The sequence below is a fragment of the Prenolepis imparis genome, unplaced genomic scaffold, assembly GCF_030444845.1.
Source record: "Prenolepis imparis isolate NDT839.2.m4 unplaced genomic scaffold, iyPreImpa1.0 SCAF_4, whole genome shotgun sequence".
Taxonomy (NCBI): domain Eukaryota; kingdom Metazoa; phylum Arthropoda; class Insecta; order Hymenoptera; family Formicidae; genus Prenolepis; species Prenolepis imparis.
Window position 1 is genome coordinate 7,445,435 of NW_028141162.1, and position 23,104 is coordinate 7,468,538.

Here is a 23,104-nt window from a genome sequence, read left to right on the forward strand (position 1 = left end):
TATTTCGAAGGTTCGCGCGATCGGGTGTATAAAAAGAGAAAAGGGAGGACGGTTTCGAAATTAAAGAAGATTTAAAAGTTGGAGCGAGATAACATTCACATATCCCGCCTAACTTTTGAAATAAAATAATGCAAAGTTTGCCTATAATTACAAGAAAGATAAAGCGAATTTTTCTTTTTCTTATATATACACAGAGAGAATTTTCTCTTAGAATTTACCCTGAAAATCATGGTAATCGTGGGACAATATGGTATGGAAAGAATTTTATGAGAATTCCTCTGATTCATATTTATGACAATAAAAAATAATAATTCTATCATAATAAAATATAAAATATGTTTGATTAATATTTTGTTATATAGTTTAGTAAAATTAATCAAACATATTTTATATTTTATTGTGATAGATATTATTATTTTTTATTGTGATAAATATTAATCAGAGACATTCTCCTAAAATTCTTTTCATACCATATATTATCCCACGATTATATACCATGATTTTCAGGTTAAATTCTAAGAGAAAATTCTCTCTATGTATATGTTCTAGTTCACTTATCGTTAGTTGGTTTTCTTATTTATTATAAATTAGTATTACTGACAATGAATAAAAATCAAACAAAATTTCACATATACAATTTATCTTATAAAAGCAAATTTTTTAATTCCATAATACGGTAATATTGAAAATAATAGCATTTTTTCATTGCGGAAATGATTCCTTTATTAAAGAAATTTTATTAATAAAACACCCACATATTTAGAGCAGGTACACAGTAAGATATATTATAAAAATTATTAGAAATTCTATCTGTGCATTGCAATCAAATTTTATATACTAACATATATATTACTACCTAACCTGGGTTGTTTATGGCATATCATCATCATTGGTGTCACGAGGCAGATATTCCCGGCGAAATAAAACGATCAGCGAAGCGGAGCGAGAGAGGCGGTAAAAGGGTTAAATATAGCCGGGCCGAGGTGGCGCTCACTATTTCGATTAGCCCTCGACGCAGACCGTGAAAAATCACGGCGCCAGTCTCACAAAGGCGAGGAGGAAGAAGAAGAAGAAGAAGAAGAAGAAGAAGCGAAGCCTCGTCGAAGGATCTGAAAACGAAAGATCCGGCCGTGACTCGGCTTGGCATGGGGCCTCACGGCGATCTTGCCTCCTCCGCCTCTTCTTCGTCTTCTTTCCCTTTGTCGCGTCATCTTCGTTTTATTTTGCATCTTTCTTATTTCTTCCTCTCTCTCTCCTTTTGTATGCTTACTTTGATCGCCTATATAAGGGAGTAATTTGTTATCGCGATGGCTTTGACGACGACGATGGATGGGACATTTTGTTGTCGATTTGGTTAATCTTTTTGCGACTAAAAAAAATTTTAGAGAACAAATAGACGTTAAATATTTCATTTTTATTATTTAGATTAAATGACATAATTATAATTGTTTATTGTTTAAATATATTTGGAGAGAAATCTATTTTGTCAAGATTTACAAGGTATTAATAATTGCGATTGATTCCTTTGGGGAATTTATCCATCGAAAATACAGAATGCACGCTCGAACAATGATAAATATGACATAGAACGTAAATCGAACCCCGTGCTCTCAGCTGTAATAAAATAATTGGGAGTTATGGCGCAATATTAGTTGCACCTATACAATATTTCATTCTTTTAGTCGAGAAGATCTCCGATTTGCCAATATCCGTCGATTGGCAGATTTAATTTAATAACTGCAACTTCTATCCGATATCGGATTCTGTATTCGGAATGTTTTATGTAATTCAAAGCGATGCAAAAGTTTAAGTTATCGAAAAATATATCATAATTCGTTTAGCAAGTAAAACTAAGAATTTCACTTCTCTCTAAAAAATTATGTGCAAAAAAGTGATAAAGTAATAAGGTTAAAATATTTTCATCTTCAATACATGACTAAATTGATCAGTCATACTCTCGTGAATTGTTGAATGTTCTAGGATGTTTATATGTAAGAATTAAGAATACTATCGATTATACGATCGTATATGTGTTGCACGTTCTTCGGTATCCGAGAATTTGCTATCCTAGTTGAATGCGACTTTAATCTCGGCAAGTAAATATATTTTTATAGCAACACATGACATTTACCAGGAAGCTACCTCGAACATTTCTTTTTATTGGGCTGTATTGTATGGGCCAACGGAGAATATACGCGATATGTATCGTCGTATATTCGTGAGATTCGATTAATTCCGCATATCGACCGATAATTTACGACAGTTTACGTTACAACCGCGTCCTCGGTGGAGAAGGAATTTCTATTGCGACAGTGGTGCTGTGCAATAGAACCGTTCAACGTTCGTATCTATTGCGCCTCTTCTAATTACCGCGAACACGCGTATAGGAATCGAGAAACAACCCTATAAATTCGCCATTCATTTTCCCGGAATGGGATTAACGAGAGCGAGTCAGCGATGTCAGGCTTGTCGAAAGTAAAGTTCCGATTTGCATGAAGCATACGCCGATCAATTATGCGTCGTTATAATTACGTAAAATAGTATAAAGGCGCGCTCTCCGCGCGACCGGATCGCGAGAGCGGATTGAATTATTAATCGACGCGCAACTCGTTGCAAACGGTTGACATAAATTACCGTGAGCCAGTTCGCTAATCGTACGACGCACACCCGCACTCGTCGACGCAATCGATCGTGACGATTGCACAAATGTCGATTCGCGGGTAGGAGGTATGTATGCATAGTAGCGTCACACATATCGAGAAAAGTCTATCGTTCGCGCGAAAAGTATTAATTAACGCGTAGCCGCGATCGCGTGGTCTCTCCGAAGAGCTCAGCACGAATTTGATCGGCGAATAAAATCGCATGCGAGACCATCGTCGATCGTGACGACGTGGTATTATGTACCCTGTCATACCTCGCGGCGTCGTTTATTGCATTGCTTAACTCGCCGGTGATCGTCAAGGCGATCTTACCCCACAAACTGGACATACACTGCTGTTGTGTATGCATAAATTATTATTGAGCGACCAACGAGGAATACCGATGGGCGGTCGCAGCACCGAGACAGGCCGGCATTCATGTTTAGCGAACGACGAAGGCCTACGGCCCCGCTTTTACGATGCATATTTGCACCTATGTCTAAGCACGCATTGGCTCCCCCGTTGGCGTTTGTTGCGCACACGTGAATAATCTACCGCGACTCGACCGCCGCTGACAGCCGTAAAAGACGATTAGAATTGCCTGGTTGGCGAAACCGATATGATCTACCGATCTGTTACTCGGGGAGGCTCGTTGATTATCGCACTACCGTTAGCCGCGGTGATCGCCGAGGGAAATTAATTATCGAAATCCGTGAAAACGCTTGACCTCGGATTGCTCGGATTAGCGCGGCGTTAATTATAATTCGCGATACCGTTGACAATGATTTTATCCCGTGAATCTATACAATTTGATAATTAAATTTTTACAATCTTTAATAAAATTAGAATAGGGTGACATTTCATATGTCATTTTATACAATAAAAATGAATAATCTATTTTATTAATTTTTAAATATAGTTAAAAATATCTTTCAACCGGCATCATTTAAACGGCATTTAACAAAAAATTATTTAAACAAAATTTTGATTGTTTACAAATTCTCTTTGGCTATTGTATTACGCAAATATCATAACAGCATAAATTTTTGCTTCATCAATTTATGGAGATATGAAAACTCGTTGCGCTTCGCTAGGTTCATTCGTTTTACGATACACTCCAATTATACGGTACCGATAATTGCCATTTACATTCGCATTCGAGATATAAAAATTTTCGTTGTTAGTGAATGCAAAACTTGCTAATACTTGATTACAATATTCCACGTCAGTGAATTCGAACATTCCTTTTAAACGCAACATTGCGTGTCTGATGCATGTAGATTGAATCACGTCCGAATATTATGACAGAAATTTCAATTCAATTATATACATGCCGTTTCGTTAATTTATTCGGGTTGCAATGCACATCCCGAGCATTTGAGTTTATTTTGTAAATAGCAATTAATTCCGGAAAGTGCACCACTTCATACGGGCACTGGCATCGGTTTCAGAAATTCAAACGATTCGACGTAAACGACGCGGTTATACGCGACGCTTGCTTAATATGCACCTTGTTAGTACCGGGATTATGCCCTCCTGCCGCAGCAGGGAATTTAATAACGCGCCGATAAATTATTGTAAATGTCAATTGCCGTCGCCGCGTTACGACCATGTAACGAGTTATGCGCGCGGCAATCATGTACGAGAGATCGCCAATGACATCAGACTTTTTATCCAGCGAGTTAATCTTCGTTCAATCGATGGTTGAATGCGAAAGACGCACAAGCCATCATGGGTGTGTTCCGCTGTCACAATATCATAATGCCGCGGGAGAGACGAGCAAGGTTGAATTGAGAATATAAGGCCGGCAACGAGATTATACCTGGCAGAGCCATACGTGATTCTTCTCTTGAGGTCTTTTAGGTGATTCCTTTTAATCGCTCTTCTCAGTGATTTTTCTTCCGTCTCTTCCGAAAGAGACACGGCACTTTGCGTTCCATCAATATAGGTATGTCTGGAATTTATTCACGAGATGGACATCGCGAGATTAACGCGCTCTGAGAAAAATGCTCCCTCATGGAAACAGAATTTCATTTTTATTCCATATTTTTTTGCCATATAGGTGCTTCCCGTCCTGCTTCGCGTCGTGAAAATTTCACGACGACGAGGACGATGATTTTTCCCATGAAAATATTTCAAACAGGATATACCTACACCGCGTAACAGTTTAGATGTGCTAATAGCTATACACGTCAATTGCTGTTTTATGAGGGATGCGGCAAAGATGCGCAAGGATAGCTATTTGCGATTGCGTGATTATTGCGACACGTATGTGGCGTTTTGCGTCGCGCGATTTGACGGGATTAAGCTTCTCGAGGTATGCGATTCTGTCGGCTTCAAAAGTATTATCCCGGATTATGAGCGCGCAGGGTGATGCGAAATGTCTTCCGTTACACGTCTGATGCCAATCCGACAGTTTATCACGGGAGAACATGGATAACGGATTTTCCAGACGACCATGTCGAGAGACTGGATGCCGTGTTCTTTGGCGTCTCGAGGATGAAACCGGATGTCCGTCCGAGAGATAAGAAAAAGAATTCGGTTGGGGAGAAAGACTATGATTCCGATGACGATAAATGCTTCCTGCGGAGGAACATGATTTATACCTTCATTAGAATAGTCGTCCCGGACTTCCCGCGTAGGTGGTGCATAATGATGGTTGTACCGCGTGCATGTGTGTGTTTGTGTGCCGGTTCTGGTTCGTTTTCCATGGGGGACAGATTAAAGATGCCGACTATAAAAAAAGCGCCCGCGCGCGATTGCACCGTCCATAATCCTCAACAATTAATATTGTATCTTAGCTAAATCTGGCGAGTTTAAGACAAGTCAGACGAGCTTGCATACTGTACGCATTAATGGCATCATGAGATGTGCTTAACCGATTTATGAAATCAAATAATTTTCGTTCAATGCTGATTGAATTATTGATTATAAAAAGTGATAATCTCAAATGAATGTTTTACACACAAGATTCGATATATTGGCTCTTTCCTAATTTATGTTAATATTTAAAAGATGCCGCGATCGATAGGTCGACGATACTAGAACGAAGTTGAGTTCCATTATACCGAAAGTCTCCGTTCAGCTCTCATATATTCGGGAAGCGTGTTGCACCATTTATCACGAGATATCGAACTTCTTACCGGCTCCTTACACGGGGTGCCTCTTAAGTCTACGAGATGTTATCCGCGGAATATATTATTCTTCTGACGCGCGATAAAATGTCCGCGATCTTAATTGCTCAATCATTTTTTTGTGTCTAAAGACACAAAAGTAAGTACGTCATTAAGTCCTAATTGTTGAAAGTAATAAGGGACCACCCATCGTCCCGCTTAGATCCGAAGGAATAGATACGCATTAATTGAGCGGAGAGGAGCAGCTCACCGTTGATTACCTATTACCAATAATTATATGTTAACCGTGTTATACGTGCTCGTATACGCGCCGCGCATAAAATCTGGAACCTGTTCCCTTATTGCCGAGCACATTGATTCGAATCGCCCGCACATGCTCTTGCGTGGTACCAATCGTATTCACGCCTTCTAAACTTTCGCTACCGGGGAGCAGACATAGTCGTAAATATTTGCCGCGGTTTACGGTATTGCGCATTATGTCGGACTCGCGGCCATGATCCTTTTTTTTCTCTTCCACCGAGGCTCCAATCGTATTTCAATTTTCCATTCCATGGAACATACCCGTGTACGAGAAAACGGCCGGCGGCCGTTGGTGTACTCGCTCGACATGGCGGGCCTCTCGTCGCATATATTTTTGTACATATAGTGAATAATGCCGCGCGAAAGCCGATATCCCGGCCGCCTGTCATTGGCGCCGCAATAACGATCATTCTCATTTTTTGCTCGGCTCCCCTCCGGTGACAAATCGCTCTTTGTTGCGAAAGCAGAATTAATTGACCTATTGATTTATATCGTCCCCTTTTGTGTCTCGGGTTTCACTTCTACGTACTCGCGGACTCTAACTCGCGCCGACGATATTTCGCTTTTTTGTGTAGACCATCAACGCCTTCAGTTGACGGGGTGATAAATCAACTGAGCGTGCTGATTGCTATCGGCTCCGGTGGGACGGTACATATACATATATGTATTAATTGCCGATATTAATAGCCATCCGTTAAAATGACGAACGGGGAGAAAATTGTTTTGATTTGATGAGGCGACGATTCGATCCAAATTTATCCGATGAATCGATATAACGTGCATATTTTCAGGATGCAGCGAGCTGATAAATTCAATCGTGATACCGATAATGAGGGAGGGGTTTACGTTGACCGTTTATACTCACGGTGCACATGTTGCATCCATGTCGGTTGTAAAGAAGATATATGACGGCGATATATTACCACCGCACGAATTATTGACACGATAGCTGTTACTGTTGCTGATATAGTGACCGTCTTGCCAAATGCGACAACGGGGGTGGCGATCCATTATTGTGTAGAGGATATCTCTACGCACGCGATAGAATACCATCCGTATGTAAGCGAAATTGACGGAAATATTTCTTTTTGCGACAATAATTCTCCTCTAAAATAAACGCAGTTTCCACGCACAAAATTGATGTAGCTTCTCTCTTCGCGAATTCCCATTTCAATTATATGCACATGCTGCTGCGCCAGTTGATAAATTTGTGCGGAAAACAGTGTCACTAAAGACTGAGTTTGTAATGTTTTCGCGATACCGCTTGTATTTCAATTCCTCGTCCATTGGGACGCTTCTGGGTAACCGCGGAATAATTCATCGGGACAGTCTTCAAGAAGTTGTTTCGAACTCGGTCTCAGCGGATCGTGAGTAATGCGCGGTAGGAGCCGATATTTCTTGCCGTCGGCTGTGTCGCTATGGTTTGCAATAACAATTATTTTCAATGACTCTTTTTTTTATACGGTTATAACTTGGGAATTGGCGGGAATGGAAAGTGCGGAAAAGCGGAATTGATGGAGTGTCTGGAAATGGCAATCATGCGCGTCACAATTTATTTTGTACAACGAGCGGAAAATATTTGCTCATTAGCCAAAAATGTTTCCGAATAGATAACATTGATATCGATCGATCACGAGACTCGTGTGATTATATATATATGTTGCGAAATATTTATATCGAATGTGTGTTTCTGAAGAATTTTAAAATTGTTCTTTGTTCTGTGAAAATTTAAACTGCAGCGTAAATGTAGAATTATTTAAACGTGAAAACTTCGAGATGTTTTTAATTTAGGTTTAATATTAAAAAAATTAACATTAAAAGTAAAGTTAAAAATTAGATTAAAAATTAAATGGTACAGAAACAAAAATTGAAAATTAAATTACTTAAAGATCAAAAATTCAATTTTTTCTCAATATCATTATAACTGAAAATAAAGTTTAAATTATTTATTAAAGATATATATAAGAATATTCTAGGACATATTTTGAAGAATATTATAAGATAATATAATAATGTAACATATTAACATAATCTCAAGTTATAGCCTATTCTTAATCAATTAGAAAAAAATTTAGAAAAAAAATATTACGAAAGATACACTTGTGAATGAGATTCAAGTAGCAATTGTAAATCTTGCGAGCGATTAATCGAGATATAAAATGCGATGCTATTACTATGTTCTTTTACGATCGATATGATGGTTTATGATGAAACTAATTGCGTAAGGAGCGATCGTTTCCTTCGTTCAGGTAGAATAATAATAATAATTTATACGTAGATAAAAAAAATACTGCTCGTTAAAGAAGAGTCACGCGACAAGATGCATGTCTACGGTGTATTTTGCAGTCATCGTGACTGGAGTTTATCGGTTCTGATTATTCTTAGAAATTTAATAGACACGTCCCGACTTTGTATCTTTGATATTCGCCCAATGATACTAGCTCGCGTTTTCGCGCCGATAAAGCGTTCGTGCACTTGCAGATAAGTGGGTTAAAGAATCCGCATTTTGAAGCGCTATGAAGATAAAATTCGTGCCGTTTATCCCATAGACCAGAAATCTTTGTTCGTCGTTGAAAAAAAAGCTCGATCGTGCCCGATAAAATTTTCGTGTGAGAAACAATTTAGTTCGCGAGTGTATGGCTTGTGAGATTTATAAAGAAAACGACGGCGATATTCGCGATTGTGACAAAAGACTGACCTAGGGCGGAGGGTAAAATTAATTACGATACACGTTTTATTCCCTTCGGTAGACAGGGTAACATAGTATATACGAGATACTGCGAGAACGATTGCCCTACAGATAACAAGGATATCAGACGATAAATTTTGAACTCAACGTGAATTTAAATAAAGTTTCAATTTTGCGCTCTCTCTCTCTCTCTTTCTCTTTCTGTCGCGTTAGTATATATATGTATATGTAATGTATAAATAATGAAATTTGGTCTAGAAGAGTTATTTAAGAGATATTTAATTATTTATAGGATTAATTTAATTATCGTTTTAAACAATTTTAAATTAAATGATTAATTGAGAAAGATATCATATCAATTGTGTATATAAATATTGTAAAGCGATAAATTTAATTTAATATGATTAGCAATAATTAGGTGTGAAATAGAAGGTTATTGAATTAAATTCTTCGAAATAAAAAGAGTGATACGATTTGAGCTCTTCTGCTCCGACTTCAGTGCGCAATCAACATTTAGAACAACGAAGGGATGACCAGCGTTAGATTCAATTCTAACTCAGTATTGTGCAACCACTGTGGAGATTGTATCAGGGCATTAATCCAAGGGATAAGGCTATTATCGGGCAAGCTTGAAATTACTGAACATTACGTATCGGCGCCAATTACATTTGGCCTCTCGAATGCATACATACATACATACATACGCACACGCGTGCAAGTATAGTAATAGTAATATAACGCCACGAGTATGAGAATCGAGACGATTGCTTTGTTTACACCACGTTACGTACAAATACTCGTAGATCCGTAAAGCAGGTGACATACATGACGATCCGAGCAGATGATCACCAATTATGAAGATTACTCGCGGTATTGCATCGACGAGTATTAAACGCTCTAATCAGCGGCAGAAAACTTTGCTGTACAAACAGCATATCATTTACAACACAGTAATTCGAGAATTAAATAGTTCGATATATAAATACATGAGGCATGAATTTAAATTTATGAATTTTGTGTTTGTATGTGTGTATATCAAGGAATTTATATCATCATAAATTGAATATTGTTCTCACCAACATGCTTGCGTTTCTTTTTTAACTCGTAAATTTCAAATATTAATAATTGCTTTAGAATGTGCTTGATGACATAAAATATGATTTTTTGCAATATTTTACATTAATTCTACATTCCTGGAGAGATAATTTTATTTAATTGTAAGATGAGCTATGCGCTCACATTGGAAGAAGTTAAAGTTGTTCGTTATAATCGCTATGAAGAATAGGTTCTAAAGTCGACGATTTAATCACAATTTTAAAAGTTAAAGGATATTTAATCGTGGTTTTAAGTCAACGCGGCTTATATGATCCGCCGCTAAATAGGGCTTTAAGTCTCGCGTAAACCGAGCGTAAGTGGCACGAGTAGACTCGAGTTTTATAGCGGTTACGCGTCGAAATCACCTTCTCTCGTACGGGGGCATACTCGCGTGCCTGTGTGCTGCAGATTTTATGGCCAATAAAAACGAGTATCACCCGTGAGAGGTAGGTACACTATGTAAGACCTTGGTAAACAAAGTTGCACGTACCAAGTAGCGGTATATGTCGAAATCAGCCGTTTCATTATCGATGATAATGTAAACATTTATTATCGTGCAAAGATTTAGGCTAATTTTTGTTTTCAAACGTTTGCCATATTTCATCGTAGTAGCCATATATATTCTGTGGTTTTACCACGGCAAAATTTCTCTCTCTTTTTTCCTTTTTATCTTTTAAATAGAGGAAAAAATTCCAATTAATTTCTCCAGTGTCTACTTCCAACAATTTCAGCGTATAGGAAAGCGAATTTACCATATAGCCCGCGGCATACAAGTACCTTGACCTGAACCTGTTCGATGCAGGCCTGCCTTGTGGCGTTATTATTGCGAAGCGCCATGATTTCGCGAAATTTCGTGTCTCTATAATATGCACGATGGGATCGATTACCGCGGCCGAGCGATATGCAGTTCCGCAAGGTTTCTGCAGAAAATTGAGCAATTACACGGTATTGCGTGAGAACCGGGCGTCCATAAGGCGAAGCTCTTGCCAAGTGGGTTCGCGCGCCACTGGGCCGATGGGACATTTACAATTAGTATCGATGGTTGGATGATTGGAGCAATCTTAAACGCGTGTGCAATTTATAATGCATACGCGGACAACGACTAGGTGCGTCGTCATAAATCTGCCAAGTGGTGGCAAATTAAATCATTATCTGGAAGCTGCGAGCAAATTGCGCTGATGCGTGATGCTCGCGCAAGCTCCTATATGTATATACGTTCTCCATTTCTCCACCACCAGCACTTGTGCTCCGATGGATTCTTTTTCCCGACTTCGCATTCCTCCGTCCGTCCGTTTATACTATGCCGTTACCACGATTTTATGTTCACGCGAGGGAAACTTTGCGCGAATGTTCCCTCTTCTTGCTGCTCGCGCGCGGTCGGCATGGCGGTTTGCACAATTATGACGCGTAGACTAATACACATAAATTTCAGTCCAAGATGATGATAAAAGGGTTGCGGCGGCTGTGCGGAGCCCGACGAGAGAGAACGTGCGTTGTTTTGCGCGCCCGGTTTCCAGAAAATTTTCAACTTTCACAACAGTGTAATCTTCGTTATAGCTGGCATACCACTTCCATTTCTCTCAAGTGTTTTAGAAACATGCACCGCATATGAAGGGCGTATATCTTGCTTAAGAAGAGTCATATTGCCAAGGAGAAAAAGATTTCAAAGAAAATGAAAATTTTATAAGCTATAAAATAATCATGAATTATATTACATTTCTATTTAATATATTTTAAATTATATTCTTAATATTTTTCTATGGGGAAATTATATCCGAGTGTCGAGAAATTTTTCTTCTATATTCAATCTTAATATTTAATCTAACATCTGCTTTAATATTTTAAGCAGTCAAATTACTTTATTTTTAAATTATTCTAACAATAAGTGAAAAATTGTTCGTTTACTGCCTATTTCAAGTACAAAGTAGGACTCAATACAATTAAAATACAATTTTTATATAAATAAAATTTATCAAAATCCTTCAAAATCTATAAACGTGAAAAAATAGAGAAGTTAAAAATAGATGTAAAATTTCGATTCGGTTTGACATCATTAATTATTTTTACAATTCATTAACTCTACAGCTCATAATAATATATTTTTTAATTCTTCATTTTAATTAAAAAAGTCCTTCCACTAGATAAGAGGTCTCCTCAGTACCTGGAAAATTTTTATCCCGAAAAAGTAGCTAAATATCTAAATGGTTTTTAACGTTTCCGATCGATATTCGCACCTTAATTAGTTCAGGAGTACCGTGCAAAATATCGCGCATTCGAGTTTGGAAAGAAAATTTTCAACTTTTACAACAGTGTAAATTGGAAGTGAAAATCGTGCGTTATCTTTATCGTATCGTTCGTTTTTAATTTTAATTTCAGGAAAATTGCCGTGCAAAAACATTATTACATCGTATTAACGTTGATCTTTTAAGACTCGTTTTATCGATATCCTCTTTCGCACTTGACTATCATCGACGGTCGTATTTCTGATGCCGACGGAATAGGATATTTCATTAAGACGTTATTGGGCAACGTTCTCACGCCTCGTGTTTCGTGACACGAGGTGATCCAGTCGCGTACATGTTCATGTACACGTGTTCACGTGGTTTTGAGTTCACAAGATTCGACTGATTAAGAGCACGCTCTACTCCGACAAACAGCTGAGCTTGAATCGATTAGAGTTCGGTTGATTGTCTTGGGATTGCGTCGTTAATGAGTCCCTTCTCTTGTAGCATCTACCAGTTATATTATGTTGCACAGAGAGAATTTTGTATATGGGATCTTATATAAAAGCTTGTATTTAAAATAATAGTTTTTTTAAAATTATTATTATATAACTATTCCATTAAATGTTTGTTCAATTATTATATACATGGAAATACAAAGTTTAATGCATATAATTTAGATCTTATATTTGTATGTTACAGATCAATCTAATCTACGTATGTATAGTCAACTTCCTCTTATGCATCGATCAGTGAGTGACAAATTTTTATTTTATGATAAAAACGTCAAGTATATATAATTAATAGATTTTAATATACTACTAACTAGAACAACACAAGCGCGCGCCATTCTTCAATTTTATATTAAAGGGAACGATATTTAAAAAAAAAATAATATAAAGTTTGTTTAAATTCGATTAATATTTTTTCACAGAAATTAGCTGAAGCGTTAATTTGCTAATTAAATTTTAAAATAATAATATGGTAAAAAATTAAAATATAGTAATATGTTGTAAATAATATGTTATAATACTTTATTCTTGATTAATATTTTTTTACAGAAATCAGCTGATAACTGTCAAAAATATTATAACATTTAAAACATATTATTTTAATTTTTATAACATATTATTTTAAAAATTAATTAGCAAATTAACGCTTTAATCAGCTGATTTCTGTGAAAAATATTAATATTTATAATATTTGTGTATAAGTATCTCTCTATATCTATATGTATTTTATTTGTTACAGGTAGCATTGCTGATAAGCTGCGCGCGAGTTTGTGCAATTATAGTTTTCGGGAGTGCCGTGTAAAGTGTCGGGCGATTGTAATTATTCGTATTTTTGCGAGTGTCGTGAGTGCTATCATGGACCAAGAGAGGAGGAGGAGGCCCGGGGAGGCATCGGGCAACAACGGGACAACTATGAGGTATGTAAAATAAAAACATTTTTTCCTAAACTGCATTGAGATATTCGACTGTTTTCAGACTTTCAAAACCCCCTGTACATACACACACACACACATGTATATATATTGTATGTATATAATTTGAATATTTTTTGTTTTCAGATGCTGTGTACTACAACTCCGCTATTGCACGCGTATCGGTGAGTGAGAAATTATTTTTTATACAAATGAATGTGTAATTCATCAGTTCCTAATATCATAAATAGCACCACGACGAACGATTTTTGAAAATAAGCTTGTCGTGAGTCGCTCTTGTCCGATTGAATTGTCATTGACAGTTCCGGTTCACTTCGTCGCGATATTGGCAAAAGAAGTGCATGTCAGATACGTAATAAATCACCCCTGAAAAATTGCTATGCTACAATCAGAGTATTCGACCTGATTTCGTTCGAGCTGTTGGCCGTGAGTTGTCGACCGGATCCATTAATTAATCTGCAACGATAAACTGATTTTTAAGAGCAGAAAAGAAAAACTCTTGTCGCGCTTTCATCAGCGAGCACTAAGGCCGGGCGACACGAGAGATGTAATTTATTTTTTCGCTGTCTTGTAAGTCGCAGTAACTCGTAAAGTTTGCAGTTCGCTATGACTCGCTAGAGATTTGCTGTCATACGATAGACAAGCGCGTATAATATGATTGATTTCAAATCACCGTGGAGATTGTAGTGAAAAGGCCTAATGAGCTAAAACATGTTTCGTATGCCGTTGGTTTAAGGGCGATACGTCACGAATGCTTGCAGTCGCTCGCAAGTAAGATAACGTTGAGCATTCGCTTGATATATCGGTTGTCGATCCGCATGTGGGTCTCTATCTCTCTCTTTCATGGACAAAGAGATTTCGTTGAGCTGACTTGTGTCCGAAACTTTGTGTCCGGTCGCCGACACGAGCCTAACCAAGCAGATATATATACAATGCTGATTGCGCCGCGCGCGTGTCCAACAGTTCATAATTTAACCGGCAGGACCCTTGCGCTCTCGATCCTCGTTCGTATATATGAACGGTTAATGCTCGACAGTCGTCGACAGTGCAGATTTTATCTCTCGTTATACTCTTTATGCAGTTCCGAGTCACGGCGAATGTATTAGCGCAACAGGAAAGTTGCCTCCCGTCTGCAAATTGCAGAGCTGACGATTCAATCGCACTTTCCACTTTATATCATTTCAAACTTCGCTCGTTCCATTTTAAGTTTCTAAATGCGATTCGACATATTACATTATGTTGTATCACGGAGCATATAAATGATCTCTCCGCGTGTAATTTACTTAAACAATTAGTTTCTCTATTTGCCGTAAATAAAATTTAAAAAAGTACTTTATACTTATAACTTTATATTTTATAACGATTTGTTATAATTTTTCTCCTTATTTTTATACTGACAATGAATTACAATAAAATTGAATCACGTTAATTAAATTAGATTGGGAGACAATTTCTCATAAATGTTAGATTCTCGACTATCGATTGCGACCGTGATTGCAAATATTAGTCTGCGCAAACGCGACTTGAAAAATCGAAAGTGTAACTCACCAGACCGTCGCAGGCAGACAGGGCGACACGGGAATTCCGATGGCCCTTAATAAATCCCCGATAATGACATTTGCTGCCCTGACTTTTCGCCGGGCTGCGGACGTGCAGATCTCGCTTCCGCCTTTCCACAACCATCGCGCGACCAATGAAGTTATCGGTAGCTGTCAGTTCGAGGTGGTACTCGTTACCAGCCACTGTCACTCGATAATGAACGATTGGCCCGTCCTCGTGATGATGATGAGTAACATTATGCGAAATGAAGTCGCCTCGGTGATTCACCTTCCGTGGTATTACAATCTCGTGATCGTGTAAGTGTTGCTGTAAAGTGTATACTCCTGAAAACATAGAAACATAGTCGATTGTATAATATGAGAAAAATTAATATCGCAAAGAGTGTCTTTGTCACGATTTTTAATTCTTTCTACGATGCTTTTAACAGCCGAATTTTTATAACTATAGTTTTTATAAGTATTTCTATGTTATAGTGCATAAAGAGATATAAAAAAAATATATATATATATTTGCCTTCAGCTTTACACAAATTTCATTTAATATTATTTTTGTTACAAAACTTTTTGTCGATTTGTTACCGAATAATATGCCGTATTTATCGAGTATTTGTTGATAATTTTGTTCAGGTGATAGAAACGTAATGTTTATTATATTACATGCAAATGAGCAGACTCGTAAAAGTTGGATACTCGTTCGCGTGCATGTACGAAGCGTTCTGATTGCTTAGATGTCTCTTGGAGAGGGCCGGAAAATGAAAAGCGGCTGATCCTTCTTGTGATAACACAGTAGTGAAACATGCGTACTACAGTTACGCACCGTAAACCTGGTGCAATAATTTGTAATAGATTTAGCATGCGCGTTTAAATGCTGATTGTTCCATTCGATTAACGTCTTTAAGCACTGCCATTGCCGACGAGATAGATGACTGAATACAAAGTCAACCGGTCGGATTTCTTCCATACGTCTAATTTTTCATTGTGACGCGAGATCTTGAACGACAAAGCTTTGAGCCAAGGAGGTAAGATCATTGCTAGCTAATGCCTCGGAACGAATGGATCTAAGCCTCTCGTGTAACTTACGCGACTTAAGAATGAGAGGTCTGTATCAGAGCGAATTTACAGCTACAAAGTGATAATGATCGATCGGCCAATTGTGGTGTATTCGTTCATAGTAATATTTTGCAATGATCTTCGATTTTTTCTTTGATTTTCGAAAACTTTTTTACTTGCAAGGTCAAATTATGCTTTAAGCTAACGACACGAAATCGCATCGATAGTATAGAATCAGTGACCACAACTTATCGATTGACCGTTTCTATTCTTGACTATTGTTACCGATGATCTAACGTTTAATGGAATAATTGTAGTTAACCTCTGTGCATGGTGAATAAAAAGAAAAACACGCAGTTGAGAACGCAGACGCGATTCAACTGCGGCAATGTGTCTTCATATAAGAGCCGCTTGACAGCGTTGTTATGGTCCCGTCTGCATGCCAACGGCGAGCATCGTCTCTGCGGAAGACGCCTGGTTTTGTATTTTTTAACATTTTCCCTACTAGAAGTTATTAGCAATTTATCCAAATTAAACTCATCGCGATTTCTAAAATTAGAAATAAAAAATTTGAATAAAATAATTTAATTATTATATACAATATATATGTATATAAAAAAATTATTTATCTACGTAAAAGTCAGAAGGGGTGATTGTAGATAGTAAATCAGAATCACCCTGCACATTGGTATGCGACTAGCAGTTATTGCATAGTTGAATAAATTAAATCTAACGAAGCGTATATTTTTGACGACATTAGATATGAGTTATTAACTTATTAAAGAGCAAAGTATCACGGGCGGAAAAGGGACAACCTTAAATATTTCTATACGTCTTACGTAATTCTGCAAAACCTCGTAAGATTACGGCTGAAACGTAGGTGTATGTTATTGGCGTGTACTGCTCTCGGCAGTCTGTGCCTAATAGTTTCTGCGGTTAATGGTTTTCTCGCCGTCGCGCTTTAAAGCCATGAAATGTCGGGCGATGTTTTACGTGAACGCAATCGAAACGCGCGAACGAGAATGCAGTGGGTGGTTCTCTATAGCTTGGTGATGATTTACACCATTTATCGGTTAATTTCATCTGCACATTAATAATCAATTAAATAGTAATCAGATTATTGGTTAGCCGAGCCTCCCCGATGTAATCTATAAACCTAATATACAGTCACAACGAAGCATCGTTTATCTAACGCGGTTTATTATTGGCGGCATCTAAAAATCTATAAAATTTTATTTTGTTTAAGTATTTAATGTGATATGTATTCGTGCCTCGGCTATGATATATTGCCTCGTGATACAGAGTCTTCAAGGTGAACGAAACCATTTACGGTGTTACATGCACTTTATTATGATATTGCGTATAAATTGCGAAAAAAAAGAGCACGGTGTGTAAGTTATTAATACCTTGTTTTGAAAAATTAGTGCTGGTCATTATATTAAAATGCATAACTGTTAATTGCATTCTATAATCGCGGGTATTAAATTTTATCTTGCTGCGTCTCTCGAAGCAGTTTTCAGGCTAATTCGAGATGAAAACGTGAGGCTTTAAGTCGCCTTGACGAGAGACACAGGGATCAATCTATTCGCTTTCCGCGCTTTCTTGACGGCGATTGCCAGGAGGCGGTTAGATAAATAGATGGACAAAACGAGAGAGACAGGGAAAAGAGAGAGAGAGAGAGAGAGGTGCCGTCTAGTGCAGGTAGTTGAACGGTGTAATCATCATTATCCCATTATCATTAAAGTCTGAAAAATGGTGGGGCGACCAATGGCTACGCTTCTTAAGCTGGTCGGGGTTAACTACAGGTGGGGATGTCGGATGGAGATACTCGGACCTCCCAACAGGCTGTATCTACTGTAAATGTCTCGGTGCACACACGGTCGCGGCTCGTTTCTACGTCAGATATATGTATACGGCACACTATGTTGCCACTACCACGGCTTTAAATTGCGTATAATTGATGATGCACGCTGTCCCGGGTTAACGTAATTATACGCGACTTATGCAGCGAGTTATTAATTGGCCACTCTTACCTGCCAACAGTTAACTTTCCGGCGGTTGGATCTTTTTGCGAGAATGAAGTAAAATGAGAATATACTTCTCGCTAAAAGGCTTTGTAGATAATAATTTTAAATTTTATTTAATAACACATAAATATAATAAAAATTGGGATATACTTGTATGTATCTCTAAAATGTACGATTGCGAGATATAAGGAAAAAATGCGACTGCCAAAACGATTAATCGGTGTGCGATATTTGTGTGTGCGGTCTCTCGATTCTCGGGAAGAAACCGCGTTTCGTTTCGTTGTGCATAAGAATTCTGACAGATTTAGAGGTAACCGAAAGATCGACCCTCTCGTAGAATTTATGGGAATCCGCGCGTATGGAAATATCCCGTATTGCAGATCGACGCGATAATTCAGGAGCCGATGGCACGGCTGATACGCAAGGCATTTCGTATGTCCGATATAACGTAATTTATCGTTGCACTGCTTGTCCGCCTACCATCGTTCGTTGATCCAAACCGGTGTCCTGTACTTCGTCAGTATCGTCGGCTTACTTCACGTTCACGCGAAGATTGACGTTGCTACGATCTAATCGATAAAACATTCGTCTTCCGCCGTTCTCCTCGTGGCTGCGATCAATAAGGAAGTATATGATCGACGCACGCGCGTTCCGTTCTCGTAACATAGGTAATCCAAAATTTCGATTTAGGGAAATAGAGTACGATCAGATATATACAAATAGATTGACAGACATATACGGACATGGATAGAATTAGACACAGCTTTCTATTTAGATGACAAGTGATCTATATAGAATTATATATTATACATATGTACATAGGTGTATATATGCTAGGGAAAGTCTATTTTTGAATTCTATCTTCGTCACACGAGATTTTTATATCTGCAATACGACGAAAGTTTATCATTGTGTCTTCGCTTTCCCAGATGGAAAGGACGCGAATATAATCGCGATTTCGATTCCGGTTTCATGGTTTTACGGATTGTCATGGTCGAATCGCGGAGGCGCAGCAGTCAAAGTTATTAGGCGTCGGAATGATTCTTTATCGGCGATACCTAGGTATTACGGTAGAAACCAGTTCCTTCGAGATGACTCACTCCCGGGTCCATCTCGCAGGCCATCGCCAGTCCCGCAAGAATGGGCCTCCTCTCCTCTGCCGCCCTCTCATACGTCTGCCCCCATTAGCATATACCTACTTATCGAATTCATTAAAGCCGTTACGATACGCAGAAATATAACCGAGCTACACAGTGAGATGGGAGATGTAGTGTCTCTCTAGTACGAGTCTCTCGTAATCGTTCGGCTTGAATCATCGCCGTAGTTTCTGGCCTGGTCGATCTAATCGCTAATTTTACGACGTCGAAAGTTGACACCGCTTTCGACTCACGGCGACATTTATGTTAAATTCGGTGTAAGTGATGCAGAGTAAATTTACTTGTACGCTGAGTCTTATGCGGAAGGAAGAATAAATTATGTGAACTGTCGGTGTCGCCGGTTAAAGGTTTTGTTTGTTAAATGTAGCTCGCTATTTTTTATTTTAGCTTTTAAATATTTAGGAGTTTTTCTAAAATTTTAATCTTTGCCGGCAATATAATTTCTTAAATGTTGGAATTAAAAAGAGAATGCCCAATCATTATATAATAATAATTAATTCACTTTCAACTTAGAGACTCAATGTTTCTCCCTTCCAGAATTATCCCTTCCAAAAAATCATGATTTAATACGATATCATGGATGTAATATAAAATGTTAAAGGGAGAGATAAACGAAGGGAGAATTTTAAATATAAAATATACGAATGTATAAACTTCTACCAGCTACTGCGACATTGCTTCGCGGAAATCGAGGGCACGTAATTAGACACGTTCATCAGATCTGCAAAATTTAACATCCGACGTATTTCAGTTCGGCGAATTAGTTGAAAAGCTAGCGATTAGTTGAAAAGCTAGCGTACAGCGTTTCACGCGCAGCCAATCAAGATGGTTCTTGAACAACAGTGTATTCTCGAAAATCCGAGGGGTGCAGAGTACATCGCTGTCCGATTTTATACAAACGTTGCACTGTATGCCTCGAAACTCGTCGCGCTTACCATACTATCGAGCCACAACAGCTGGTCTCGCTTTTACGACGAACAAGATAGCTTTGATTAAACAAGCCGCGCCCAAGGTTCCCGCGGATGCGGTTAATGCGGCACTTGTGGTTTATCCTCGCGATCAAATGAGATCAATAGGCGGTCATTAAAGAATTTACCTGAGCCGGCTGACAAATCGTCTGGGCATTGCCTCGCTTGATTTTCACAGAAACACGATGAATCATCTCGATGCATCTCTTCAAATAAAGATATTTTAAGCGGTAGAAATTTACTTGATTAACATAATTCTATATGTGTTGCTATGGTAAAATCATAACAAATACCAGTGTGTAGCATTTTGAGATACGTTTATGTTTCAGACATACATTCTAATATTATTGCAATTAATTATGAGAATCCTTAATATATATTATACCAATTAATTATAATTGCAATTATTATGGAAATTATACATTTCGATATCTGATTCGAAACAACTTTAACAAATAGTCGATAAAGCGAAATAATGAGTAATAGCAAAGTTCGTGCCGGATACTATCGCAATAAATACGCGCTCGATACTAATTTGCCCAAAGTACATATAAAAGCAGCTGTACCTACCGATCGTTACTATTATAATGGAGGTCGTTAAACGCAATATCCGAAGCACATTTGCGGTATAATCATTCGAAGAATGGTCGTTTGCGCGATGATTTCCCTCATCACTTTAGGTTCGTGACGTCTCAGCGTTTAATTTCCCCGATTGCTGTATAATGAAACACGTGTATACATATATTGTACGGCGATATTCGTCGCGCGGCCTAGCTCGGGATGAAATGTAGTTAGGTCGACCGGAGACGACGATTAATCACCAGCGGTGCAACTTAATTATTGTCCGTGCCCCCGTTAATTTAGCCGCATTGCACTGGCGCTCGCGCGCAAATTTGTTCGCGCCGCTTCAAGTGCGCGACTCGGTCGCGCTCGAACAGATACGCGTCGATTGGTCTTTGAGGAATCTGCGCGATAACGCCGACTCGTGATTAATTGAATTGAATTTTTGCGGATCGGTGGACTGCACCTGTGGCCTGTATTCGTGTATCGCCGGATATAGGATTATTCCTCAATGCCGCCGTCGTCGCTGGACCGATGCTCGCGCGTGGGTGGATACAGATTAAACGCGGCGCGATACTCTCGATGCGCAATCTTTCGTTTAAATAGCTACATGTACGATATTTTTTACGTTTGAAGCGAATACAAAGATTGATCAGTGAATGTCGCGAAAAGTCAATGATATAAAAATTGTCTCAACGTTAAAACATAAATATTTTTATAAAATATATATAATATATTCTATATAATATATATATTCTATTATATATAATAAATATTTCTATATCTGTAAAAGATGTATACATTAAAATATGCAAATATCTAGAGTAATTGGCTGGTAGTAATTCACGAGGCGCAGTTTCATTGATCAAAATAATTCAAGGCTTCACCGAACGAAGACTTTGCTCCCAGAAGAGGAGGGAAAGTAGCACCTTGCCGATCGGTTTTCCGAACGATATTTTCTCGTGATTTACGCGCGCAGCCAACTATAAGGTCGCGAACGCGAAACGATCTCCTCCTCCCGTAGCCGCCGCCAGAGGCAGTAACTATTATTATTTCGCCATTTAGCGAGAGTGGCGTATACTTTGTATGAGAGAAGACTGACTGATTCGCACCTGCGGGGGCAGACAGGACGAAGATGCTGTCGAGAGCGTGGGCCGATCAGTAATAACGAATAAAACCCACGCGGGACCGCTGTGGAGCATGTTGCAGGAGTGATCCTTTTCGAGAGATATTCCGAGCTCTCCTCACCCACGGGTACTTGCACGTTCTGCGGATATTCGTCCGTGTCGATGAAACGCCACGACTTTGATTCTAGAAAGCGAGTTTGCTTATTCGTATCACGGCTAATAAATACAACGCAGCTCATTCGTCTTGCACAACTCGTAACGCTGCGGTGTAATATACAAAGTTTATCAAAGCGGCTTCGTCCGTCGTCTTCGGCTCTCTCCGCGAGGAGTTCATCGTTTCTATCGTGAGAGATATCGTAACTCGGCAGCCCCAGGGAAATCCGTTGAAGTCCGTTATTGCACTGTCCCGGCCGGAAGACACAGTGGCAGGTAGTTTACACGTTCGATAAGCGACGGCGATGTCAAGTCGGACGACGCAGGGAAATTTCTCACGTGCCGATGGCACACGACTTCCTCGCCGACGACCATGTCCTCCCTGCGTTCCACGGGGAATAGAGAGATCGTGCGATGCGCGGAATCATCTGTTCGGCACTAGCGCAAACTGCGGCGTCGTATATTTCGTCCTCCGGATACGCGAAGAGATGAATTAACAGCCGCGCTTGCAATTTTACGCACAGCAGATTTAATTTGAGACTTTAGAGGCTCCACGAACGTGACACGAGTGAGAAATTTCACCGGAAACCAAGTGTTGATCGAACCAACGTTTCCTCAATGTTTCTCACTCTCTCTGTCTTTCTCTTCTCTTTCTCTCTTTAAAGCGTTTTCGTATTTATGAGATCATCAAATATTGCGAGTGGATTCCGCATCGCGCTCGAAATAAATCTTAAATCGGTACTTCCACGGCGGCAGCCTCTTATAAAACCGGCATCTAAAGTTTTACTCCTCCAATAAACCAGATCTTTGTTGTCGCGCTGTCGCTCGTGACTCGTGGATTTAGATAAAGGGCAACAAGTATACAGTAAGTTACAGGAAATGTCTGGATTCTCGCGATGCGCCGGCACTGTATCAGAACCGTGACGGTTCTTGAGAGAAATATCTCCGGAGTTCTTGTTCCGCAGAAATGATTACCGAG

The 23,104-nt window shown here is 38.8% G+C and overlaps 1 protein-coding gene and 1 long non-coding RNA gene across 4 annotated transcripts in view; one reads left to right on the forward strand and one right to left on the reverse strand.

Moving 5' to 3' along the window:
* Positions 1-23,104, forward strand: part of LOC145935755 (uncharacterized) — an 87,598-nt gene that overhangs the window by 16,123 nt on the left and 48,371 nt on the right. The window contains exons 3-5 of one of the 2 annotated variants that reach the window (XR_014425268.1): positions 12,782-12,831; positions 13,331-13,508; positions 13,650-13,687. This is a non-coding gene — a long non-coding RNA (uncharacterized LOC145935755). The remainder of the gene's footprint in view (positions 1-12,781; positions 12,832-13,330; positions 13,509-13,649; positions 13,688-23,104) is intronic. The other variant, XR_014425269.1, reaches the window with a different exon arrangement.
* The window catches only part of LOC145935750 (A disintegrin and metalloproteinase with thrombospondin motifs 7), a 45,787-nt gene that overhangs the window by 10,847 nt on the left and 11,836 nt on the right, over positions 1-23,104 (reverse strand). For both annotated transcript variants that reach the window (XM_083037341.1, XM_083037340.1), the window contains one exon: positions 15,072-15,406. In XM_083037341.1, coding sequence (XP_082893467.1) covers positions 15,072-15,406 — 335 coding nt within the window. The remainder of the gene's footprint in view (positions 1-15,071; positions 15,407-23,104) is intronic.